The sequence below is a fragment of the Crinia signifera genome, chromosome 3 (genome assembly GCF_055691185.1).
Source record: "Crinia signifera chromosome 3, ASM5569118v1, whole genome shotgun sequence".
Taxonomy (NCBI): domain Eukaryota; kingdom Metazoa; phylum Chordata; class Amphibia; order Anura; family Myobatrachidae; genus Crinia; species Crinia signifera.
Window position 1 is genome coordinate 251,665,903 of NC_139219.1, and position 24,764 is coordinate 251,690,666.

Consider the following 24,764-nt stretch of genomic DNA (forward strand, 5'->3'; position numbering starts at 1 on the left):
CAAGTGATGGATGCATCCCTTCACATGGCTGGGGGATGGAAGCTCCAGCGATGGGATCCGGGAGCTCCACATTTGTGCAACCATCCCCCGGCCCTACCGGATGATGAATGAACCTCTTCTGCTATCTGGTCAGCCTGTTCTATACCTCTTGACATCCTTAAACTGTTGCCTGGATGATGTAGGTAGAGGAATCTATTCCATCTTTCTGGGGTAGTCTTACAGACTTTCCTGTAAGCTTAAGAATCACAGCATCCCACTAAGTAGCAGTAATCCGCTGCGCTCGCCACGCTTCAGGCTTGGTGGCTCGCCACTAAAATCAACTCCACGCCAACATGGATAGTGGGGGGTATGAAAAGGTCGGAGGACGCGTACCGCTGCGCTCGCCACGCTTCGGGTGGCTTTTGATAGTGGGGGTGGCGTTAACAATGGGGGTGCAATTAACATAGTAATCACCCATCAGGGTGTCTGTACAATTAAAAATCGGGTCCAATTTGGTTGCATCGCATGCGATGCGACCAAAACTATGTTATACGATGGAAATCTTGGGCGCCCAGATAATACACAAGTACCCAAAATTGGTCCTAACTCATGGTCTGCTTTGCACTCATCCACAATTAATTCCAGGATAGACTTTTGTGTTGTGCCCACTGTGGTATTAATTTCTTGGATCATTCTACCCAATTACCATAAATGTTAATTTGTGTGAGCTGTGTAGTCTACTATCCTCAAAAACCCTTGTATTATTGAATGAACCAGAGCCCTGGCTAAGCACTTTTTCTCATCACTAGAGACAGGATTATATGCAACATAAAAAGCTTGAAATATGCATGCAAATATGCATGAAAAATACTTAAAATATGCATGAAAAGTGTTAAAATATGCTACATTAAATAATAAAAAAAGTAATTTTTTACTTATTAATTTAGAAATCAGCATAAAATTAGTTACAAATAAACCTCAAAAATAGGCCCACACCATCGGCAGATGTCTAGTGCTGTACACGGGATTTTTTTTCTTCTTGGCTGCTACAACAGAGTGCAGTGTCCAAAGCTCTTCTTGCATCAACTACACGGACCCTCATCTCCAGCGCCGATGGATCAAATGTCAGCATAGCGTGTGAGGGCGGCGCAGTGGAAGGCTTCCTTCCTGCGCCGCATACTCACTATGACACAGCATTTCCTCCACGCCGCGTGATGTCACAACCCTTCTGCCTGCCTCCTCTGCTGCAGAAGTCTGTCTCTTGGTGTAAAGTCCCAGACCAGGGGCAGGCAAAGGTTCAGGAGCTTCGTAATGGCATCCGCCCCGACAGACTTTTATCAACATGGAATGGCAGCCTAGAGCAGTGTCAGACATCGTACATCCAAGGTTCCCCACACTGCACACATATTGCCCCAGCCTGCACACTCTACCACTACCTGGCCAGCAGCAGCAGGGCAAAGCAGTGCTGTGACTCATGGTTGGGAAGGGGGCAGGGCCTAAAATATGCACCATCACTAGATTTTAGGTAAAATATGCAATAACCAGTGAGAATGGGCAAAATATGCAAATGCATATGCAAATGCATATAATCCTGTCTCTACTCATCACTGACTGACTGAACTATAAATGCCATTAACTGCATATAATCCTCTTAGCACAGGCATTTCCAAACTGTGGCCCTCCAGCTGTTGTAAAACTACACATCCCAGCATGCCTTGCCATAATTTTAGCATCCCCCAATTGCAAAACTGTGGCAAGGCATGATGGGACCTGTAGTTTCACAACAGCTGGAGGGCCATTGTTTGGACATGCCGGTCTTAGCACTTTACAATTGTGACCAAACACTAATTTTAACACTGGAAATTAAAGCAGAGAAAGTGGTAAGAACATTCTACAAAATGCTATTAAGCACCCTGTGACAAACATGCATAATACAGGTTTTAATGGTTTCAAAATGTATTACAATTTAGGGCAGCACTGGCAGTGCATTACTGCCTCACAGCGCTGAGGTCATGGGATCGAATCCCACTGTGGCCCTAACTATGAGGAGTTTGTATATCTCCCGTGCTTGCGTGGGTTTACTCTGGTTTCCTCCTACAGTTTAAAAGAATATACTGGTAGGTTAATTGGCTTCCAACAAAATTAACCCTATAATGTCTGTGTGCATGTACATGTGGTAGGGAATACAGATTGTAAGCTCCACCGGGGCAGGGACTGAATGAATGTTCAAATATTCTCTGTAAAGCGCTGCGGAATAGGTGTGCGCTATATAAGAATCTTAATAAAATAATAATAAATAATTCAAATTCAATTAATCATACATGATAGTCTGGTCAAAAATACAAAATATTATCTTGGTTATGTATCTAATATTTTATTATACCTTATAATCACAGTCCCTTGCAAATAATTTTTTGCTTTACACTTAAAGCTCAATTGTTATACTAGCCAATAAAACCAAACTCATTTAAAAACAACTTTTATTGGAAATGTACATAACAAACATATAAAAAGAACATTAAAACAAAAATAGATTTTCCAAAAAGAAAAAAAACTGATCAGTTTTTATGGTATATTGAATGATAAAGTACTCAGAAAAAGATGTTACACTGAAGAAACAGACTCAATTTCAGAAATTAAGGTAGTTAGCTTGTAAATATACACTCACAAGCTAATGACAGTTTAGCAGCACAACATGGGAATATATTATGGAGAAGGCAGATAAGGTGTGAAAGAGTCCTGAGGAAAAGCCATTATGTAGCCTGGTCAGTCCCTGTAACTTGTCCTCCCTGCTTCAGTGAAAGTCAGGATTATGGTGACCCCTCCAATTAGCAGAACACTTGTGTATATGATTCTTTCCCTGACACAATTCAGACACACTGGGAAGCACCAAGTTCAGCAAGTCCTTTTGAAGCAATAGTTTTTGGATTTGTAGCCACACTTTTAGTTGTGTTGTGCGTCTTATAAATACCAATGAGTCTGTCAGCAATCTCAAACATGTTGTTCCGTAATGATATGATTATAAATTGGGCATTTTTCGTTTGTTCCTAAAGAAGAGACAAGAAAAAATAAAGAAATGAGCTTCATATGTTCACCATATTAAACCGGTTACACAGATCCACCAGGGCATGAAGAAATAGATTTAAACTAAGAATTTCTTCAAAGAGGAAAAGGAGTTAAAATTCAATTATGCACTGAAAGGTTACCCAAAAACGTTTTATTCATTGCTAAGTATACATTTCTGATATTCTTGTTCTTCGACTATATAGATTAAGATTGGTACACATTAGCCAATGTTGTCCGACATGGCAGACATATTGGGCACATTGTCTAGCATGTAATGGCAATCGTGCGCTCCTGATGAGATGATCCTGGCAATGGCCAGATTCAGGCTGTGTATGATATATCATTTAGTATCTACAGCACAGCTGAAATATTTTATTAACAAGCTATTTATTATATCATTGTATTGCCCATGCCATCTGTCGGGTACAAAGATTTATTGTGTACCCATCTTCAGAGGAGAAAATATTGTAGCTACACAAAAGGTGGCCATTAATAGGAGCCGTGTGACAGCAGAGGGATGGACAGTGCATGAGAAAGGGCAAAACACTTATATCCCTTTCACACCTGAAGCCAATTACTGGGTTAAAGATATTGTATATTAGTGGAATGCCCGCAGCTGAGCCAGGAAAATTTCCGGGCATACCACTCAAGGCATTAAAAGAAGTGACCACCACAACTTGGGGGGACTCAGTAAATAGGTTACATTTTGAAATGTAATTTATCTTGATTGATTAATTTGACTGGTGTGTAAAGGTCCCCATATACACTATGCGATTTGGTCCGATTCCACCTGATTCCGGGAGATCGGGCTGAGCAATCGTGTGAAATCAGCCCAAATCGCATGTATATGAAACCTGATCCGATGTGCGGTCCAGCACGCATGGGCTGCACATAAGCTAAATCGTATGTGCCATAGTCAGTGGCACATCACAGGTGTATTTTAATGGGCGGCCCATTCTTTTGTAGGTTTCTTTCATAATTCCCCTGCCCCGTCTGCAGCCTGGGAGTTGCATGCGATTTAGCGCATTTAAAAACGGCACCGACTTGTGTATGCCTAGTGGTACACCCTGTTTAAAAAAAAAAAAAAAAATCCAGAACAAAAAAAAAAATATTCAGATTAAAAAATAATCAGGATGACATATCTAAGGTAACTTCATGGTCTACAATAGTGGTTCCCAACCCTGGTCCTCAAGTACCCCCAACAGTGCATGTTTTGCAGGTCTCCACACAGAATCACAAGTGTCATAATTAGCTCCACCTGTGGATCTTTTCAAATGTGCCTGAATAACGAGTGCACCTGCTGGGTGACCTGGAAAAAGTGCACTGTTGGGGGTACTTGAGGACCAGGGTTGGGAACTGCGATACTCAACTCCAGTCCTCAAATACCTATATGGACCATTCCAGGAGGGACAGAATGCCGTTTGTAGACTTTCCTTTTAACTTCATTGCCATCACCTTTAGTGAAACAACTTTCTTATGGTGCCTACACATTGTGATTAAGGGGTATTTTCTAAGCTATCTCAATAGATCGCTTAGAAAACGCCCCAATATTGCTCCGTGTGGGGGGGCATAGCGATAGCTGGAGAACACTGGCCCCGACAGATCGCTCAGCACACAGCCCTGACACAGGGCCGTGTGCTGAGCGATCTAGCAATGCTGAAAATGGCCCATATTGGCCAAAGCATTTAAGGTAAGCAACTTAAAGGAATTAGGATACAGTTCTACAATGCTTAGCTACTTACATAAATGTAAAATGCAACAATGGAAACATTTTTGAAGTCCAAAGCAGCGTCAATCTCATCCATGAAGTACAGAGGCGTCGGCTTATAATGGTGAAGAGCAAACACCAAAGCTAGAGAACTTAACGTCTTCTCTCCACCTGAAAGATTAAATATTTTCTTCCAACTCTTCTTTGGTGGTCTCACACTGCAAAAGAAGAGGGGATGGGAAAATGCAGTGATGAATTTTATACACTGTATAATGGTCTCTTCAACTATAAAATACCCAGTTTTGCTCTTTTGTTGGGGGGAGGTTTCTTGTTTAAATTACATGAAAGCATTTAATGATGGTTCAATAAAAATTTGGACTGGCTTTTGAAGATTATTCAGTCTTAAGGCCCAACACAAAGCTTGAAAGAAACGCTTGCACAAGTGGAAAACAAACACAGAAAACGTAGAAAATAAAAGTGGCACAACAAAGAGCAGTGGCACACACTGCACAGAGGACCAACCTAAACATGATGCCTTCTGAAAATGGGTCCAAGCTGTCTACGAGTTCCAACTCCGCGTCACCTCCCAAAGTCAACATCTGGTAGTTTTCTTTTAGTTTATTTGTTATGACATTAAATCCAGCCATAAACTCATTAAGTCTTTGCTTACGAAGATCTTCAAAAGCTCTCCTAAATCGGTCTCTCTCATTTGTTATTTCATCAAGCTCTGCAACTCTCTGCAAATATAGCTCCTCCTATTGACGAGAAAGGGCAAAAAGTTTAAAGGCAATTATCGCACAAGCCATCAGAAAAGGAGGAGTACATAAAATCGCAAATATATCTATTCATTTTTTCACTTCACATCACCAGCAGCTTGAGTCTCCCACATCCAAAAGGCTTGTGACAAAAGTATGTTGGAATATCATACAGAGATACCTTAGAGATGTGGCCCAAGCATAAAGACGTCCATCACACAAACATATCAGTCACATGACAAGTAGGAGGAACTTTTTTTAATTGCTAAAACTATAACATGAAAGTAGTATCAATTCCACAGCAAAGTGCTTAGACTAGGTAGTTATTATGGGTTCAGGAGGATTTCCCGACATTCAAAATTTAGATGATCAAAATACCAGCAAGCATTGGCATACAGTAAAAATATCAACATGTTCAAAATGCAGACATTCATTATGCCGACATGGAGAAAACACAGACATTTAAAAAAAAAAAAAAGTGTACCTCTGCGCTCACCATGCTTTGGACACTGCCTCGCTGTGCGAAAGCACACTATTATAATCTATCGTTTTGCCCACTTGGATCGTGAAGTAAGAACAAGTCAATTTTAAAGAAATAAAAACTCCTTAAAAAAAAAAATCACATGGATAAAATTTTAAATGTCGGCATAAGGAACATCGGCATTTTAAATGTTTTAACCATTGCCAGACAGTCACAATACAGACATTTAAAATGGCAGCACATAAAATGTAAGTGATTTTTTCCCTTCACGATCCAAGTGGGCAATAAGATAAATAGTGTGCCGAGCATAGCGAGGCACTGTGCCCTTAAGCATGGCAAGCACAGAGGTACATATATATATATATATATATATGGCGTCTGTCAACATAGACACCAAAATAAAAACCCAGGACGAGTTTAATTAATGTATTCATTTTGACCATGTCGGAATAATGAATGTGAAGCATTTTATAGGTCAGTATTTTGACTGTCGGTAAATTAACAGCATCGTCTTATAATAGGCAAGATTTACACAACTGCTACTAGTGTTTTTTTTTTTTTTTATATGTATTGCATGATACAGGTAGACTCTTCAGGTCCATCCCTGGCAAGTCGCCAAGAACCGGAAAAAGATTCTTCCCGATAGCTATTCATCTATTGAAGAATGTACTCCAGATACTGCTAATCTGAACACCTAACTGCTGTCTAACCTTGCAAATCCTAACATGTGAATTGTCTTTTGTATGCGCAACTGATCCAATGTATGTATGTCCTGTCATCCCTCTTATGCCAGCGGCACTGTATCCACAAAAAAAATCCTAGTATACGAGAATATACATGGCCAATAAAGTGATTATGATCCATCTGCCAAACCAATTCTTTTTTTCTTTGCACCCAAAAACAGCTTTAGCAGATCTGTTGCCCGTTTCATGGAGACTTGTCCAGTACTGGGTAAAATAATCAACCACATTCAAATACTGATTTTTTATGACCGGTAGAGCTTCCCAGAGTTACAGTTAAATATAAATTATATACAGGTCGAGTATCCCGTATCCGAATATCCGTTATCCGAATTATTCCGAAATACGGACATTCCAGAAAGTGCAAAATTATTTTTTTTTTTGCTAAAAACTCACTGGGGACATTTGTAACAGCATCACTGGGGACATGATATGTAACTGGCACTATATATGTGCAAGACAATGATTGCTTGGCATTCAAATTCAGTGCTGAGATAGTACACACATTTTGTTTCACGTTTTGAAACCTTGTTTTTTGAACAATTAAAATATATTTGTGTGTATTTTATGTGGTAATAAAATATATGTGTGTATATTATGTGTTTATACAGCATAAATGCAAGATACTTCAAAATACATCATTGAAATATTAAAATATTCCGAAATACGGAAAAATCCGTTATCCAAAATTCTCCTGGTCCCGAGCATTTTGGATAAGGGATACTCAACCTGTATATCTATATCTATATATTTTTTTTAACAATTTATTTATTGAAGCTGCAACTTGTATAAATACAATTACAAGTGTGATGACTTAAAAAGTTTATGATTGCCTGCATTGAAAATGGAGTTGACATATTTCACAATTTCAAAATGTTGCATTATTATCATTTAAGCTCTTTCCATTTGATTCCAATATCATCTTCCAGAGACTGTTAAATATTGTTGGACATTTACCTTCATTTTATATGCAGCAATAGCACCAAGGTTTGGCTTCATTTCAAGACTCTTTGCTTCTAAAAGTGCAATTTGATTATTTATTTGATCTGGATCCTTTATTGCCTCAAGTTCCTCTTGGGTTAGGATGGGGAGAGCCTCCTCTGGATTGCCTTCTATTTTATGAAGCGTTATCTTTGATATCTAAATAAAAAGGAGATGAACAGATACAACTATGAGCCTTACTCCAACGCACCTAAAAAGTTATCTTTTTAACTTTAGCTTAAGCTTACCTCTTTTTGCCAGTACTTTATTTTAGACTGATGCTCAGCTATATGCCCATCAATCTGCTCAATTTTAAGGCGGATATTTAGCGCTTCCTTCTGAAGGGCGTGCTCCTTCTCCTGAACAGCTTTCATTTCTTGCAGTAAGTTTTTGTGCTGTTCTTGGATCTCAGTGAGTGAACCCTAAGAATTTTTTAAATGAAAAACAGAAAAATATATTTGAAAGAATAAATACATGATGCTGCACAAATCAAACGCTTGATGGTTGAAGGTTTTTTTTCTTGTGTTATTTAAGCTTTAACATTTCAAAGGTTTGGTATTTTCTGTGTAATAAAAGGGTCTCTCTGACCTGCCATTTGGCCTTAATCATTTTCTTTTAGCACACGTGAATCTGAGAATGCATTGGGGAGCTACCCAGATTGGATATGCAAGTATCTCACGTTCCCAGGCATAATTAATTGGGGTACTTGTTTCCTAGCACAGCGCCCACTACTGCATTTGCGTAGTGGGCTATTCAGGGTAGTGAAGTCACAGCGCATGCCATTATTGTATGGCCTACGATGCGATTTTCCCATGTAATGTATTCACTGCTCTCTGTCCGTTAATACATTACAAAAATCTGGTCCGATAAAAAGAAAAAAAAATTGCATGCCATGCGATCAGATATCGGATCCGATATTACATATATTAATGGCATTTAATGTACTATACAATTAAATTACATATGTCATTTATTTAGCCCCCCCGATCCACGTCATCCCGAAGCAGGGCGAGCGCAGCGGAATGCTTCCGGCCAACCTTTTCATACCCCCGCTATCCACGTTGGCGTGGAGGTGATTTTATATAGTGTGGCGAGTGCAGCATAATACATGTAGCATAATACACGTCCGCTCGCCCCGCTTCGGGCTCGGTGGCTCACCACACTATATAAAATCAGCTCCACGCCGACGTGTATAGTGGGGGTATGAAAAGGTCGGGCGGACGCGTTCCGCCGCCGCGCTTCGGGATGACTTGGATAGTGGGGATGTGTGTGTGTGTGTGGTGCGTAAATAAATGACATTATATGTAATTTAACTGTATAGTATTAATGCCATTATAAACAGGTAAAATCGCATCTCATGCCATACAATAATGGCATGCAATTTTACTACGTTTGCGTACGTAGTAAAATCAGGCGCCGTGCTAGGAAACAAGTACCTAATGTGGATTAGAATGGACTAATTCTTGCCTACAGCTTAGCCTGCATGGATGTCTGTTATCACTCAGCGGAACAGACACGTGGCGAGTGTAAAGAGTCCGTTTGACCCTTTATTACTCCTCTACCTGATGTCTCATCAAGACAATACACATCTCAGTTTCCATAGATAGTGGATGTAAGGCACCAATTCTGAATAATATTCCTTAGCCAATCATGGAATAAAAAAAAAAAAAACACTCCTATTTTTTATCCCCTTAGTAGGGTTTCCCTAACTTTCTTTTTTTAAATCACAACACCCAGAAGTATCAGACATTTTTTCACAGCACCCTCAGACCAAAAGTTTCTCCGTGAGAAAGTCAGAAAAAAAATATAAATAATATATAAAAAGTTAAGTAAATTGTGTTTACATCTCACCCTAAGGGTCAGTTATGTGGTGATGGACAGGATTCACTTCTGGATTGGTCAAGGGTCACCAATCCAGGATACCCCGACAAGTCCCAAGGTGACACAGCACAGTTTGGGAACCACCACCCTCAGCAAAAAGGAGTTTTACAGTACATAGTAGTATAAATGGTAATATATGATAGACCTATTACCTACAGCAAAACACCACAGGCTGATAATGAGCGCTGATTGAATATTCTGTACTGCTGCTGAACCTTAAGGGGGATTAACAAAACCCCTTACAGCAGGGGTGGCCAAACCAGTCCTCAAGATCTACCAACAGTCCAGGTTTTCCAGGTTACCTAGCTGATGCACAGCTGCAGTCAATACTAACTGTCACATTTTCAAACATGCTGCATTCATTCCTACTATAGATCCACAGGTTGCCTGGAAAACATGCACCGTTGGTAGATCTTGAGGACAGGTTTGGCCACCCCTGCCTTACAGTATATGCACAAGAAAAAAAGAGAAAAAGTAGGAACAGCGCTGTACTGAATATATAAAAATATTTAATTATTATTATTATTATTGCTTGTAGGCAATGGTGCATTTCTCCGACCTTTAGCATTAGGGCATATCCGAGAATCAATTATCAGCCCGATGTTATTGGCAGCCTCAGTGTCCCATCTCAACGCGTTTCTCCGCCTTAGAGTCCTCTCAGCGGCTTCCTCAGGAGAGTACTTCTCCTGAGGAAGCCGCTGAGAGGACTCTAAGGCGGAGATAATTGATTCTCGGATATGACCTAATGCTAAAGGTCGGAGAAATGCACCATTGCCTACAAGCCATACTTGAACCCAGGATTACAAAATAGGTATACCACGTTAAATGTGCACATTTCTGTGGGGACTGAACTCAGTACTAACCTACTAACTGGCTCTGCATATGAGCAAGAAACCCGCAATTGCATTAACAAAGTCTAACCAGCACCAGTTATATAAGGGGGAGATTTCTGTGTTATATGTGTGTAAGTCTTGTCTGTCTAAAATTGACTGTGATAATATGTAAAATTGCAATTCTTAATTAAATATTTTTATATATTCAGTACAGCGCTGTTCCTACTTTTCTCTTTTTTTCTATTACCTACAGGTTGGGTATCCCTTATCCAAAAATGTTTAGGACCAGAAGAATTTTGGATAACTGATTATTCCGTATTTCAGAATATTTTTATATTTCAATGATGTATCGTGCATTTATATACACATGAAATAGACACAAATATTTTATTTGTGCATGAAGCAAGGTTTCAAAACATGAAACAAAGTTTGTGTGCTATCTCTGAATGTGAATGCCAAGCAATCATTTTCTTGCGAATATTTAGTGCCAGTTACATAACATGTCCCAGTAGTGCTGTTATAGATGTTCCCAGCAGGTTTTGTAGCAACAAAATGTTTTCACTTTCTGCAATGTATGGTTTTTGGAATAATTTGGATAATGGATACTCAAGCTGTACTATGTAATGTGAAACTATAGGTAGCTGAACCCCTATCTTTTGTTTAGATCGCTAAGTTTCTATCTAGATGTCACTAAGCTATATAATAAAATGCCAGGACCAAAAAAAAAAAAAAAATTCTAGGTACAAAATTGGCCAGAAAGACATGGCATCAGAAAACTTTTGGAGCAGAACCACAAAAGCTGATCTTTGGGAACGTTAAACAGTAGTGACCCATTCCAGAGGCAGGTGACCGAGTGGTGTGCAGCAGTGGAGTAAAGATAATAAACCCTTGGAAAAAAGAACTCTTAACATCTGTAAATGAAAAAGGTAAATTAAATCATGTGTAATGTAATACCTCGGCATCTTTGCATTCGGTCATTACTGCAGTTGCTTTTTCCTCTAGATTTTTTAATTCTTCTGTCAAGTCTTCTATAGTTTTGTCGTTTTCAACGATTTCTTTTTCTGTGCGGATAACAGACTCCTCTGCTTTTTTGAGGTTTCTAGGAAGAGGAAATAAATGTAACCATTTTATGAGGTGTTCCACATAAGATTTTAAATGTAATGAATGTTATTTTTCTGAAAGGACACAACATAAAAAAAACTTGCCTTTAAACTATAGATGTAGCCGCGCTGATCATTGCCACAACTACATGCATGACAATTATAATGGGCCAGATAGATCAAGCTTCAAAAAGTGAAGCTTCATCAACCAGCCAATCAGCTCCTATCTGACATTTTTCAAACCCAGACTAGTAACATCAACATTTTTATTGAAGCTTCAGTAAATTTACAACCAAATACTAGAGAATTAGGTGAATATATTTTAGTGTAAATATTTAGGTATTTCTATTCTTAAGAATAAAAAAAAGGTCTTATCTATGAAAAATCCCTCTAGATATGGAAGGTGATTCGAAAATGGTGTTAAAACCATTTTGAATCTATGTATGCACGCTCATGCTTGGGCCCACTAGCCATATCATTTTAATGCTTTTTGAATATGGTTTATTTTACTTGTATGTATACTGCCCCTGCAATAAAAAAATACATAAAAAAAATAAAAAAGGGGATTTTGGTCCTACCTGTAAAATCCTTTTTTCTGAATCCATGGTGGACACTGGGACAGTGGGGTGTGGGTGGAGCTTCAGCTACAGGCACCAAGAAGATTGACAATGTTTTTGTGCAGCCCAGGCTCCTCCTCCTCCACGCCCCCTACAGGCTTCAGTTTGTTCAACAGCTTATCCGCAAGGAACAGGAAGAGGAAGAGAAAAGAAAAAAGGAAACCTAGCTACCATGGAAGTGTAAGGTTCCAGAGAGTGACGTATATACCCACTCATTGCAGATTAGTGCGTTAGGGTGGGCGCCCAGTGTCCACCATGGATTCAAAAAAAAGGATTTTACAGGTAGGACCAAAATCCCCTTTTTTCTATCATACCAATGGTGGTCACTGGGACAGTGGGACGTCCCAAAGCTGTCCCTTTACGGGAGGGGACGCACCTGAGCTGCACTGAGGACACGGCGCCCAAAAGCAGAGTCTGCTGAGGCGAACGTGTCGAATTGGTAAAATTTGATAAAAGTATGTGGTGAAGACCAAGTGGCTGCGCGACACAACTGTTCTGCAGAGGCTCCCTGGTGAGCTGCCCAACTAGCCCCAACCGAACGGGTGGAGTGGGCCCTGATGGAAGAAGGGACTGGCTTATTTGAGGATAAATAAGCCTGCTTGATTGTTAACCGCAGCCAGCGAGCCAACGTCTGCTTTGTTGCAGGCCAACCTCGCTTGTTAGCATCATATAAGACAAACAACGTCTCAGTCTTACGAATGCTTTGTGTTCTGGAAACATAAACTTTCAGAGATCTCACAACATCTAGAGAAACAAGTTCCAAAGAGTCTTCCAACGGAGAAAACGCAGGTACAACAATGTCCTGATTAATATGGAACTTGGACACAACTTTTGGTAGGAACTCCCTACGGGTCCGCAAAACTGCCCTGTCCGGATGGAACACTAAATAAGGAGAAGCATGTGACAGGGCTGATAGCAATAGCCTCGGCCAGGCGAGTTTCAGACCTAACAGAAAAACAACCTTCCCTGTTAGCCATCTGAGATCTATTGACTCAAGCGGTTCAAACGGGGGATGTTGTAGAGCCGATAAAACCACGGTTAGATCCCATGGTTGGATTGGGGGGGTAAAGGGGGGCTGAATGTGGAGGACCCCCTGCAGGAATGTACGGACTGCCATCCGTGTGGCCAGTTTCCTTTGGAACAGTATTGAAAGGGCCGACACCTGAACCTTTAAAGAAGATAGTTTGAGGCCGAAATCGAGGCCTGTTTGTAAAAAGGCCAGGATTCTGGCTAAACTAAACTCCCGCGGGGGGAGGTTTCTTTCAGCGCACCAGCCGAAAAAAGCATTCCATACTCTATAATAGACTCTGGAGGAGGCTGGTTTTCTTGCCGCGATCATGGTCTTAATGACCGGTAAGGAGAACCCTTTTGCTCTTAGAACTTCCGTCTCAAGAGCCACGCCGTCAAGGAGAGGCTGTGCAGGTTGGGGTGAAGGCATGGTCCTTGTGACAGCAAGTCTGGACGGGCTGGTAGAATCCAAGGAGGTTGAATGGACATTTCCTGAAGGTCTGTGTACCAGGCCCTTTGAGGCCAATTGGGAGCCAGAAGAATTGCTGTGGCTTGCTCCTGCTTGAGGCGCCTGATGATTCTTGGAAGAAGGGCTACTGGAGGGAATATGTAAATTAGGGAGAATGGCCATGGGGCTGAGAGCGCATCCACTAGGCAAGCTTGTGGATCTCTGGTGCGAGCCCCGTAACACTGGAGCTTTTTGTTTGATCTCGAGGCCATGAGATCTATTTGTGGGAGTCCCCACCTGGCAACCAGCTCCTGGAAGACTTCTTCGTGGAGAGCCCCTTCTCCTGACTGGATGTCTTGCCGACTTAAAAAGTCGGCCTCCCAATTCTGGACCCCGGGAATGTGGACCGCTGATAAGGCCATCAGATGGCGTTCTGCCCAACTGAGGATCGAGGATACCTCCTTCATTGCCGCCGAACTCCTGGTCCCTCCCTGGTGGTTGACATATGCCACCGCTGTGGCATTGTCTGACTGAATCTTCACTGGTCTGGAGTGAACCAGTGGTCCTGCACTCTGTAGAGCCTTGAGGATCGCCCTTAGCTCTAGTATGTTTATAGGGAGTTTTGCTTCTTCCCCTGACCACCGTCCCTGGAAGGAGTGTTCTGACAGGACCGCCCCCCAACCTCTGAGGCTGGCGTCCGTTGTCAGGATCATCCATTGGGGGATGACAAACTGGCGCCCCTTTTGTAGGTTGTGTGGAATAATCCACCAATTTAGGGATAGGCGGGTCTGCCTGGATAGAACAAAGGTCTGTGTTTTCAGATTTGCTCTGGAGCGGTTCCAGTGGCCTAGCATCTCCCTCTGGAGCTGACGGGAGTGGAACTGGGCAAATTCTGCCATGTCGAAGCATGACACCAGCTTTCCTAGGACCTTCATGCATTGATGCACTGAGACCCTGCACTGTTTCAGAAAGAGCTGTAGAAGATCTCTTAGAGCCACTCTTTTGTCCTTCGGAAGGAAGACCTTTTGGGCCCTGGTGTCTATCAAAGCTCCCAGGTGCACCATCCTTTGAGATGGGGTTGTGGTGGACTTCCTCCAGTTTATGAGCCACCCGTGCCTCTGAAGGAGGGACACTGAGCTTGAGATGCCTTTGGAGTGTCTCTTGGGACTGGGCTAAGATCAGGAGGTCGTCCAGATATGGCAACAGACGTACCCCCTGGGTCCTGAGTGCTGCTGCCATTACAGCCATGATCTTTGTAAAGATCCTCGGGGCTGTTGATAATCCGAAAGGCAGTGCAACAAACTGGTAGTGGCAGTCCCTGATCGCGAAACGGAGGAAGCGCTGGCTGTCTGCCCTTATTGGCACATGCAGGTAAGCATCCTGGATGTCCAGGGATGCTAGGAAGTCCCCTGGCTCCAGGGCCTGAAGGATGGACCTGAGAGACTCCATACTGAACCTGGGCACTTTGAGATACTCGTTTAGTCCCTTTAGATTGAGGATGGGTCTGTAAGATCCGTCCGGCTTCCCTACCAGGAACAGGCTTGAGTAGAAACCTGTCCCTCGCTGAGAAGGCGGGACCTGTATTATCACCCCTGCTGTTAGCAGGGAGCTTACAGAGCCGGACAATGCCCTTGCTTTCTCCGGGTCTAAGGGGGTGCCTGTTGTGAAGAACCGAGCTGGAGGGCGACCCTGAAAGGAGAGGGAGTATCCCTGAGCAATTATGGTGTTCACCCACCTGTCGGTGGATGTGGCTTGCCATATCTCGGCAAATGACAACAGGCGACCGCCCACCGGTAAGCCCTGGTGAGCCGCCTCCCCCTCATGCTGCGGGCTTGTCTGTCTGCTTAGGGGCCTGACGGCGTCCTGCCCAGGACTGCTTTGGCTTGGAGGCCGAAGAGCGCTTTGCAGAGGGCTGAGCTCTCGAAGAGGGCTGACCCCTGGGCCTCCCCTGGGGTCGGAAGGACCGAAAGGACTGGGATCTTGGCTTTGTTGGTGCCGAGGGCAAAAAAGCCGTTTTGGACGTGGCTATTGTGGTTACAATTTTGTCCAACTCGGGGCCAAAAAGGACCTCGCCTGTGAAAGGCAAAGCTTCTAGGGCCCTTTTTGACTCGGAATCAGCGTTCCATGTACGCAGCCAGAGAGCGCGCCGAGCTGCTACTGATGAGGCTGAAATTTTAGAAGACAACGCAGCTGCATCTACTGCTGCCTCCTCTAAATATGTGGCGCCTTCTCTGATTAGGTCCACTGTGGACAGCAATTCAGAGCGCCGGGTACCTGAGGTAATTTGATCCTGCAGGCTGTCTGCCCATGCGCCTATAGCCTTTGCAACCCATGCCGAGGCCATGGCCAGCCTGGCTGAGACTTCTGCATTGGTGAATACTGCCTTGAGGCAGTGTTCAATCTTCCTATCAGTGGGATCTTTAAGAGAAGCCACTGTAGGTATGGGGAGAGTGGTTGCCTTTACCAGGCGAGCCACATGTGCATCTACCTGCGGAGGAGTCTCCCACTTCTGCCGGTCTGCCTGCGCAAACGGGAAGAAAGAAATAAGGCGTTTGGAAACCAGGAACTTTTTGTTCGGGTGTTGCCATGCTTCTGACAAAACTTCCTCTAAATCTGAATTTGAAGGGAAGATGGCTAATTCCTTCTTCTTTTTGAAGTGAAGGGCGTCAGGCGCTGAGGCTTGTGAGTCCTCTATGTTAAGGGACATCCTAACCGCTTTAACTAAAGAATCCACCCTGGTCTGGGTCATTCTTTCCTCCTTATCAGGTTCCTCTATGTGGACATCATCATCTGTGTCGACCATGTCCTGGTCACCTATATCATCACCAGAATCTGAGTTATGGGCTACTACTGGAGCCTGAGCTCTGCGCTTAGGTGGGGCCCTCAAACCTGACTGTAAGGATGCCGACGCCTGAACTAAATCCTGAATGGTGGAGGAGAAACCCTGCACCCAGGCAGGTTCAGGCATCACAGCGGGTTGTGGGGGTTGAGTTGACTCCCTGGATGCAGCTAACTGTGAAGCGAACTCTTTCATTGCAGATGAAAGAGTGGAAGCCCAACTGGGCTCCACTGCCTGTGGGACTGAGGGGCCCCCAAGAGGGTCTTGTGCAGAACAGCGCTCACACATACCAGCCTGGTCCTGCACAGAGGAATAATTTTCCTTACATTTTGTACATGTGTATGCATGCAGCTTAGGCGCTTCCCTGACAGGCTTAGCTTTGGAAGGCTTCTGTGACATACTCTCACAGAATCCTCAAACACACTAATGCAATGAAAAAACACAGTGTATACTATCACCCTCTGACACAGAAAAAGGTATTCAGATGGGGGACAGAAAACAAGACACAATACTCTCTGACCAGCGCTAATATAGTGTGGTACAGAGGGCTGCTGAAAAACCTGGTCCTGTAGCGTGTAGAGGAGCAGGAAAACCTGGTGCGCTTCTCCCTCAGTAAAGTCCTGTAATGGCGCTTACTGTACGCTGCGTGGGCGTGGAGAAGCTGAGCTCAGGTGGGAAACAGTGACTGTGCCCGCTCTGAGAGTGGAGGCGGGGAGCTGTGGATCAAACCCGCCTCCCCTGGAACCAACAGTGCCCTGCGCCAAAATGGCGCTCCACAGCGCGGCACCCTGGTGGTCTAGTGGCCGCGCAGAAACAACTGGGTGCCACTGCCAGGGTCACCGGGCTGCACCATGCCCTGGTGACATAGCTGCTAGCGGTGTGCGCCGCGAACGGCTGTCCCTCAGAGGGACCCGCTTACCTGTGGGTGGGCGCAGCTTCCTCCGTGTCGTGAGGAAAAACGGCAGGTCTGGCTATGAAAGTCAGCGTGCCGTTTCCAGCCACAGGGGAGCAGCGCTGCTGACGCAAGCTGTCTCCCAATCTTTGTAGTAAAAAAATAAGTTAAAAATGTAATGAAAAGTCTGACAGGGCACGGAGCCCTGTCCCTTGATACCTGTGCCTTGAGGCACCAAGAAAAAACTGAAGCCTGTAGGGGGCGTGGAGGAGCCTGGGCTGCACAAAAACATTGTCAATCTTCTTGGTGCCTGTAGCTGAAGCTCCACCCACACCCCACTGTCCCAGTGACCACCATTGGTATGATAGAAAAATAAAAGATACAAAATAGACTGCTGCTGCACAAAAGCAACGTCACGGTTACTCAGCATGCACCAAAACCTGTTGTAATAAACGGAACATAAATAAAGTTGCACTTCTAAAACATGAAAATTAAAGTACTGCTCTGCTAATTTCTTATGAATCACTTAGGAACCTACATGCACAGGTTGTTTCAGGTTGGATCACTCTGGAATCCTCATGTATTGGCTTGGAAAAGTGATAAATGACCAAACAAAAAGCTCTTGTCATTTATCAAACCCAACCTGTAAACATGGCAGTTGGAGCTAATTGGCTGGTACTTTATCACTCTCCACTTTATCACTTTTCAAGGCTTGGTACATATCGCCCTAATTATGGTAAGTGTATGCTTTTTATGCACAAATAACCTGAGGTAGCGGGAATTTCATGGCTTATATAAAATTATATGCACCAGTAACTCCAATTGCACTTTGCTTTTTACATACCTGTCCGCAGTCTTGATTGACACTTGAGCTTTTGTTACAGCAGAGACACAGTCATCTATGTCTTTGTTGATCTTATCTAGTTTGTCCTGTTGCGCTTTCAACTTGTGGTTGTTGATATCAACTATGAGTTTGTGAAGTCTTTTTACTTCTGCTTCTACTTTTCCAGCTTTCTCTGCAGCCTTTTCATATTCTTCATTCAGCAAAACAAGGAAGAATAAAAAAATATTTTTTTACCACTGTCAGTGAATTTTTGCAGTACTCTAGGGTTAGGTGTTCATCCCTTTGCTAGAAAGCAGCATATTATTTTACACAAATATTTCCCTTTGGACTTACTGGCAATCTAAAACAGTTAGTTCTGGTAAGCTAAGCCTACTTATGCGTTTTGAAAATCCAAACATTTTATTGGGCTAGTTAGAGTTTTGCAGATGATACAACCAGAGCCTGAATCCTGATATGGGTGGCGAGTAATTGCTAGAGCCAGATAGATTTCCTACCCTTTGTAAAAGTTTCCAAGCTTTTCTCCATCTGTTTTTGTTGGGTTTTGTCGGGTGCAGCAGCAACTACGTTGATCTCGAGCTCCTTGACCTGAGTTTTCAGGTGTGTCTCTTGTTCGGAAAGATTCTAAAAACATACCACAGTTAAAAAAATATACTGTGTTTTATACTGATTTTACGAAACAAGATTAATACGCAAATACAGGAAAAATGTGTATTTACCTGCAAACTGGCTGTGTACTTCTCAAAGGTATTCTTCATTTGCCTTGTGGATTGTCGTAATTTAGACAGTTGCTCCTCAAGATCTACTTTACTATTCTGAATTGCTGTAGCTTTATCAGAGTCAGACTTCAGTTTGGACTCCATCTTTTGCAACTGCATTTAAGACAAGACATAACATGTGGATGGGTAGGGTAAAAGGAGGGGAAATGGTGAACCCTCAATTACTATTACTAACCTGTTCTTCTGAAACCTCAACAACAATTGCATTTCCCATTCTGCCTTTCATCACCTTGCCTCCACCACCAGTCATTGTACCTAGGAACAGAAGGGATTTTAATATTGGATAGAATGCATAAAAAAAAAATAATAATAATAATGAAAAAAAAAAAAAAAAAAAAGAGGGTAGGGGGTATTTTTACTTGATTAATCAATTAAAAAAGGTTTACCTCTACACACACTATTTTGTGTCTGAGTCACTTTAAAAGTGCACACAGATAAATGATCCAGTAAAACTGAACAGTTTTATACAAAGCAGGCCACACAATATGGATTACTAGGACTTAAGACTCGTACAAACGGGGCGACTGTCGCCGGAAGTGCGCTCCCACTCCCAGCCCTGGGGTGGTCGCTGGTCAGCGACTACCCATGGCGATCAGCTGTTTCCCCCTGTGGCTTCCCTTGGCAGTGTCTCCTTTTCACCAGCGACCATCTCTGGTCGCTGATGAAAAGGGGACACTAAGAAATATATTGCTCCATGTGTATGGAGCTTACGATCTACACTATAACATGCCATGGAATAAAATAGGCAATTATTGACAGATCAAACAGATAATAACATATTGTATGGCTGAAAAAGTTCAGTGGTTATCAGACGGTTGGGCAAGAATAATCCACCAATATGCCCAATGGATGTGATCATTGGTCAGCTACATCTGGCAGTGTATGCATGGCCAATCACAAGATATTGCCCATGTTCCTTTGCAGGGGAGGAAGGGGGAGTGTTTTCTCCCCATGGGATCAGATATTGTTTGGCCATATATTGAAAAAGCTCAGTATATGGCCAAATCATTTGCTTTCAGGTTGAGGTCTGACAACATATGACAATGTAATCCCAGCACTATAAATGTATTTAATAAAAAAAAAAATCTACAGTACTATGCCTATAACCAATGCAGAACAATTAAGTGATTGTATATAAATACATTTAATTACCTGACTGCTCAATAATTTGTCCTTGTAGAGTCACCACTCTCCACCTCTTGTCTTTCTGAAAGGCCACTCTGGTCGCTTGATCTAAACTATCGGCAACAAGGGTATCCCTCAGTGCAAAGTAGAATGCTGGTCTGATCTGCTCATCTTTAACTATGACCCTGTCAAACAAACGTGGGATGCCATCGGGGGTCTGAATAGTAGCCATTCCTCTTTCCCACACCTTCATCTGTGTAAAAAAATAATAATAATTAGAACGTGTTCTCTGTAAAAATGTAATGCAACCAATGGTCAGAGGCACTATGCCTAGGAGGATCAATACTAAACAAAATGATGCTAAATCTGTCTTATACCAGAGCAGTACAAGAAGCCAGAGAGAAAAGTGGGCCTCGTGCCTATCATCTTTTGCCTTGATTACTGTAACATGTTTCTTCCCCACACAATTATGAATTATGTATCTAGAATAATGGGGGGTGGGGGTGGGTAATAGGAATCTTTGTTTCGTACATCTTGATTTTGTACTATGGTAGATCACAAAAGATTTCTGAATTCAGAGTAGACCCTGCATTAGACGATTTTTATAAAAGAGCGCTAATTTTGGTCCTTCTGAGTGATATGGTTTAAAAAATATATAGTCCACTGTGTAAGCTACAAATGCAGACTGAAGCGCACTTCCGTGGATCATTAAGGTTCAGTCAAACCTATGGTTGTGTTTTTTGCCAGGAGGAGTTCCCGGTTTAAAAATCAAGATAATTGTATACCCCTTCCACATTTTAAATGTACACTATCGAGCTACAGATGTAGCTCATCACGGTCATCTTTGCTGCAGTTGTGCCATCCAGGTATCTTAAACAAGAATGGTATGCAAAGGCATACAAAGATCCAAAACCTGTAATTACACTGCTTCACCACTGGGTGGCGATTACTCAATGAAAACTACAGTACAGCGCTGAGTACACGTCAGAATACAATGCACAGTACAAGTAACATTTGTAGCAAGGCCTGACAAGCTGCCCAGCGCAGAGTACAGTAAATACAGGTCCTTTTTAATACAATATTGCATACATTATGAAATTCTACAAGCCCTGAGAACTATTTTCCACCTGCCTTACATATGCATGCCAGGTTCCAGAATAATGTAAATTAACAGCTCCAGCATACAATAATGGTTAAGGCAGCACTTTTCATAGTATGTTATAGAAACCTTTTTTTTTCTTCCAGAAATTGGTAGTGTATAATGTAGACACTGCCACCCTCTTCCATCAGTGGTGAAAGAGCTGAACAGTTACTGTTACAGCATGCTGCATGCCCTAGCGGCTAAGGATACAGCGTTCCATGTGCAGCCACAGGGTTCAAAGCTCCTTCAACGGTTTTGTCAAAATATATATATATATATATATATATATATATATATATATATATATATATATATATATATATATATATATATATATATATATATATATATCTATCATTTTTTTTATATTATAAACACACATTTTGCAAAGTGGCACACAACTTTGGTGCTTTGGACACTAAATTACTTTCTGAACCCCTCTGCCCCAAGGATCGCTCAATTTTATTCAGTCCCACTGTGCCTGAACTCACTGCAAACAGCTCCATCTTCCCCACCATCAGCCGCTACTAAGCCCGGTATGCCGAGACGGAAATGGGTCCCAGAAAGGTGTCGGACATGGACATGAACTACCCTTAAAATGTGTAGCTCTCTAAATATGGGAAGATTGAAGCCTTTCACCATTTGACATTTGCAGTTTACACCTTAGGCAAACTTTTCCATTTATCTAGATCAATGTGGAAAGTATAAAATAGTTTTTAACCTTAATGTAACATGAAATGCCCATTTAGGTTCAGGCAGGACCACAAAAATGTAGTGTAGTCTATAAGCTTATTAAAACTGTACAAGTAAATGGTACCTTGTCCAAGCCAATGAAAGTGGCAACTCCAACATTCTGTTTTTTCAAAAAATTAACACACTCTTGTGCAGTATCAATTGTATCCACAACAATATGATCCAATGCTCCGCATGATGATGAAATGGCAACATCATATTTTTCATCAATAGCTCCAAGATCACCCTAATCACAGTAAACAAAAAGGGGAAAATTGAAGAAAAATAAAAAATAAAAATAAAATATCAATGCAAATCTGTTTATTCAAGTTAGCAATAATGGGAGAAACTTAAGGAAATATTGAAGAGTGTGAAAGATAATGAGATTTAGGTCTTACCTGTTAAATATCTTTCTTTGAGGACATCAGGGGCCACAGGCTAATGCTGGGTAATTGGAGTGGGAGAGAGCTTCCAGCACCAAAGAGGTTAAACTTCTTCTGCCTCCCAGGCTCCTCCCCTCTAACCTAGGCAATTGAGTTTAACAAGCCAAGGCAGGCGACAAGAGAAAGAAGAGGAGCACCATAAAAGGACACATTCTGAACACAGTATAGTTCACACAAGAGGAACTAGGTAACTATAACAGAACTAATGTAGGCGCAGCAGGGAGGGATCCCTGTGGCCCCTGATGTCCTTGAATAAAGTTTTAACAGGTAAGACATAAATCTGATTTTATTCTTCGAGACACGTCAGGGGCCACAGGCTAACGCTGGGATTTCCTAAAGCAGCCAACTAAGGGTGGGAACACGCCTTTGCAGCAGCAAATACACTCTGGCCAAAAGCAGAGTCCTGCGAGGCAAACCTATCGAATGCATAAAAATCGCAAGAAGGTAGAGGCAGATGACCAAGTCACCACCTTGCAAATCTGCTCAGTTGTTGCACCGTCCATAACAGCCACACACCCACAGACTTAGTGGAATGAGCCCAGACACCCACAGGAACTGGGAGGGAGGCATCCAAATATGCCTGCCTGATGAACAAATCCAGCGGGCAATAGTCTGTTTAGTAGCAGCAACTGACAAGAAAAACAAACAGGTCTTCCAGGTGAGCCAACAGAAGTCCACTGATGACAAGGGTTCAAACGGTGTAGCCAGAAGAGCAGTAAGAACTAGGGAAAGGTCCCATGGGCCACAAAGGAAGGCTGGATATGCAGGACACCCTGCATGAATGTTTGGACATTCGGCAACAACACCAATTTTCTACGGAACAAGATGGACAAAGCCTAAACCTGTACCTTCAAGGAAGATAAAATAAGATAAGGCCCTTTTCTAAGAAAGACAGAATCCTGGCCAGGCGGTAAGTCCTAGGATTGAATTGGCGAGTAAGACACCAGCAAAAAAGTAAGCCCACCAGATGCGATGTTAAGCACCGGCTGAGGAAGGTTTGCCTGCCCCGAGTATGGTTGAAATTATCCTAGAGCCCCTGGCTCTTAACAGGGAGGTCTCAACAGGCACCCTGACAAAGCCAGATGCTCCAAATCCAGGTGTAGACACGGCACTTGGGAGAGCAGGTCTGGATCTAGAGGTAGACTGGCCACTGACCGGGCCTGCAGATCCAAGAATCAGATCCGTCTGAGGGAGGGTGTACATCAGAGCAAACAGCCACGGGGCTGACAGGGCGTCCACCACTCAAGCTCCTGGGTCGCGAGACCTGGACCCGTATAGGGTGACTTTGTGGTTGTGGCGCAATGCCATCAAGTCCACCCCGGGTCTGCTCCAGCGGGATACTAGCATCTGCAATAACTCCGAACGAAGGGCCCATTCGCCTGCACCCAGAGTCTGACTGCTCAGGAAGTCCACTTCACAATTGAGGACTGCCGGTATAAAGATCGATGATAGAGCAGGGATCTTCTTCTCCGCCCATCAAAAATTGCGGAAGGTCTCTGCCATGGCAGCCCAATTGCCGCCCTGGTGGTTGATACAAGCCACGTGTCACATTTTCCAACTGGACCTACACAGGGCGACCCCGAAGCCAGGGTTCCACCAAACAAAGGGCTGGTAAGACTGCCATCAGTTCGAGGACATTGTTCAGTAGTTGGGCTACCTGTGTGTTCCATGGTCCCTGTAACGATCGCTGCAAAGTCACTGCCCCCATCCGCAGATACTGGCATCCGTGGTGAGGAGAGTCCACTGGTAGATCCAAAATAGTCTCCCTGCTGTGAGGTTCTGGTCTAGAAGCCACCAGGAGAGCGAGATACGCATGTTTGGGGACAATGCTATCAGCTGTGAACGGATGGTGTAGTAGGATCCACCGTTGAAGCAGACAGGAGTGGAATTGGGCATATCCCGCCATGTCGAAGGTCGATACCATCAAACCCAAGACCCTCATGTAGGCATGAACCGACACCCATCTGAGGGAGAGGAGACATCCTTTGCGTGACTGCAGTGTCCGGCCACATTCCTCTGGCAGTTAGATCAGTAGATGAATCAGACTGTGCGGGGATCATGGATGACTTGGTCCAATTGAGGATTCATCCGTGACGTTCCAAGAAGGTCACCACTATGGTCAAATGGTCCTTAAGAATCTCTGCAGATTATGCCACAATCAACAGGTTGTCCAGATACGGAAGTATCCGGACGCCCTGGTTGCGAAGTCTGCTGCTTATCACGGCCATGACTTTCGTAAACACCTGAGCGGCGGTAGACAGTCGGAAAGGCAGAGCCCGAAACGGAACGACGGTCCTGCAGTGCAAACTGCAGAAACCGTTGATGTTCAGGGCCTGCTGGGGATATGCAGATATGCATCCTGGATGTCCATGCAT

The 24,764-nt window shown here is 43.1% G+C and overlaps 1 protein-coding gene across 1 annotated transcript in view; it reads right to left on the reverse strand.

Annotated features, from left to right (window-relative positions):
- Positions 1-2,445: 2,445 nt before the first annotated feature.
- Positions 2,446-24,764, reverse strand: part of SMC4 (structural maintenance of chromosomes 4) — a 51,566-nt gene continuing 29,247 nt past the window's right edge. The window contains exons 13-24 of the mRNA XM_083177848.1: positions 22,032-22,193; positions 20,101-20,326; positions 19,124-19,203; positions 18,889-19,041; positions 18,667-18,793; positions 18,173-18,362; positions 11,379-11,523; positions 7,959-8,132; positions 7,687-7,869; positions 5,276-5,508; positions 4,788-4,971; positions 2,446-3,026 (exon numbers count right to left, since the gene is read on the reverse strand). Of these exons, the coding sequence (XP_083033974.1) occupies positions 2,850-3,026; positions 4,788-4,971; positions 5,276-5,508; positions 7,687-7,869; positions 7,959-8,132; positions 11,379-11,523; positions 18,173-18,362; positions 18,667-18,793; positions 18,889-19,041; positions 19,124-19,203; positions 20,101-20,326; positions 22,032-22,193 (2,034 nt within the window). The 3' untranslated portion in view covers positions 2,446-2,849. The remainder of the gene's footprint in view (positions 3,027-4,787; positions 4,972-5,275; positions 5,509-7,686; positions 7,870-7,958; positions 8,133-11,378; positions 11,524-18,172; positions 18,363-18,666; positions 18,794-18,888; positions 19,042-19,123; positions 19,204-20,100; positions 20,327-22,031; positions 22,194-24,764) is intronic.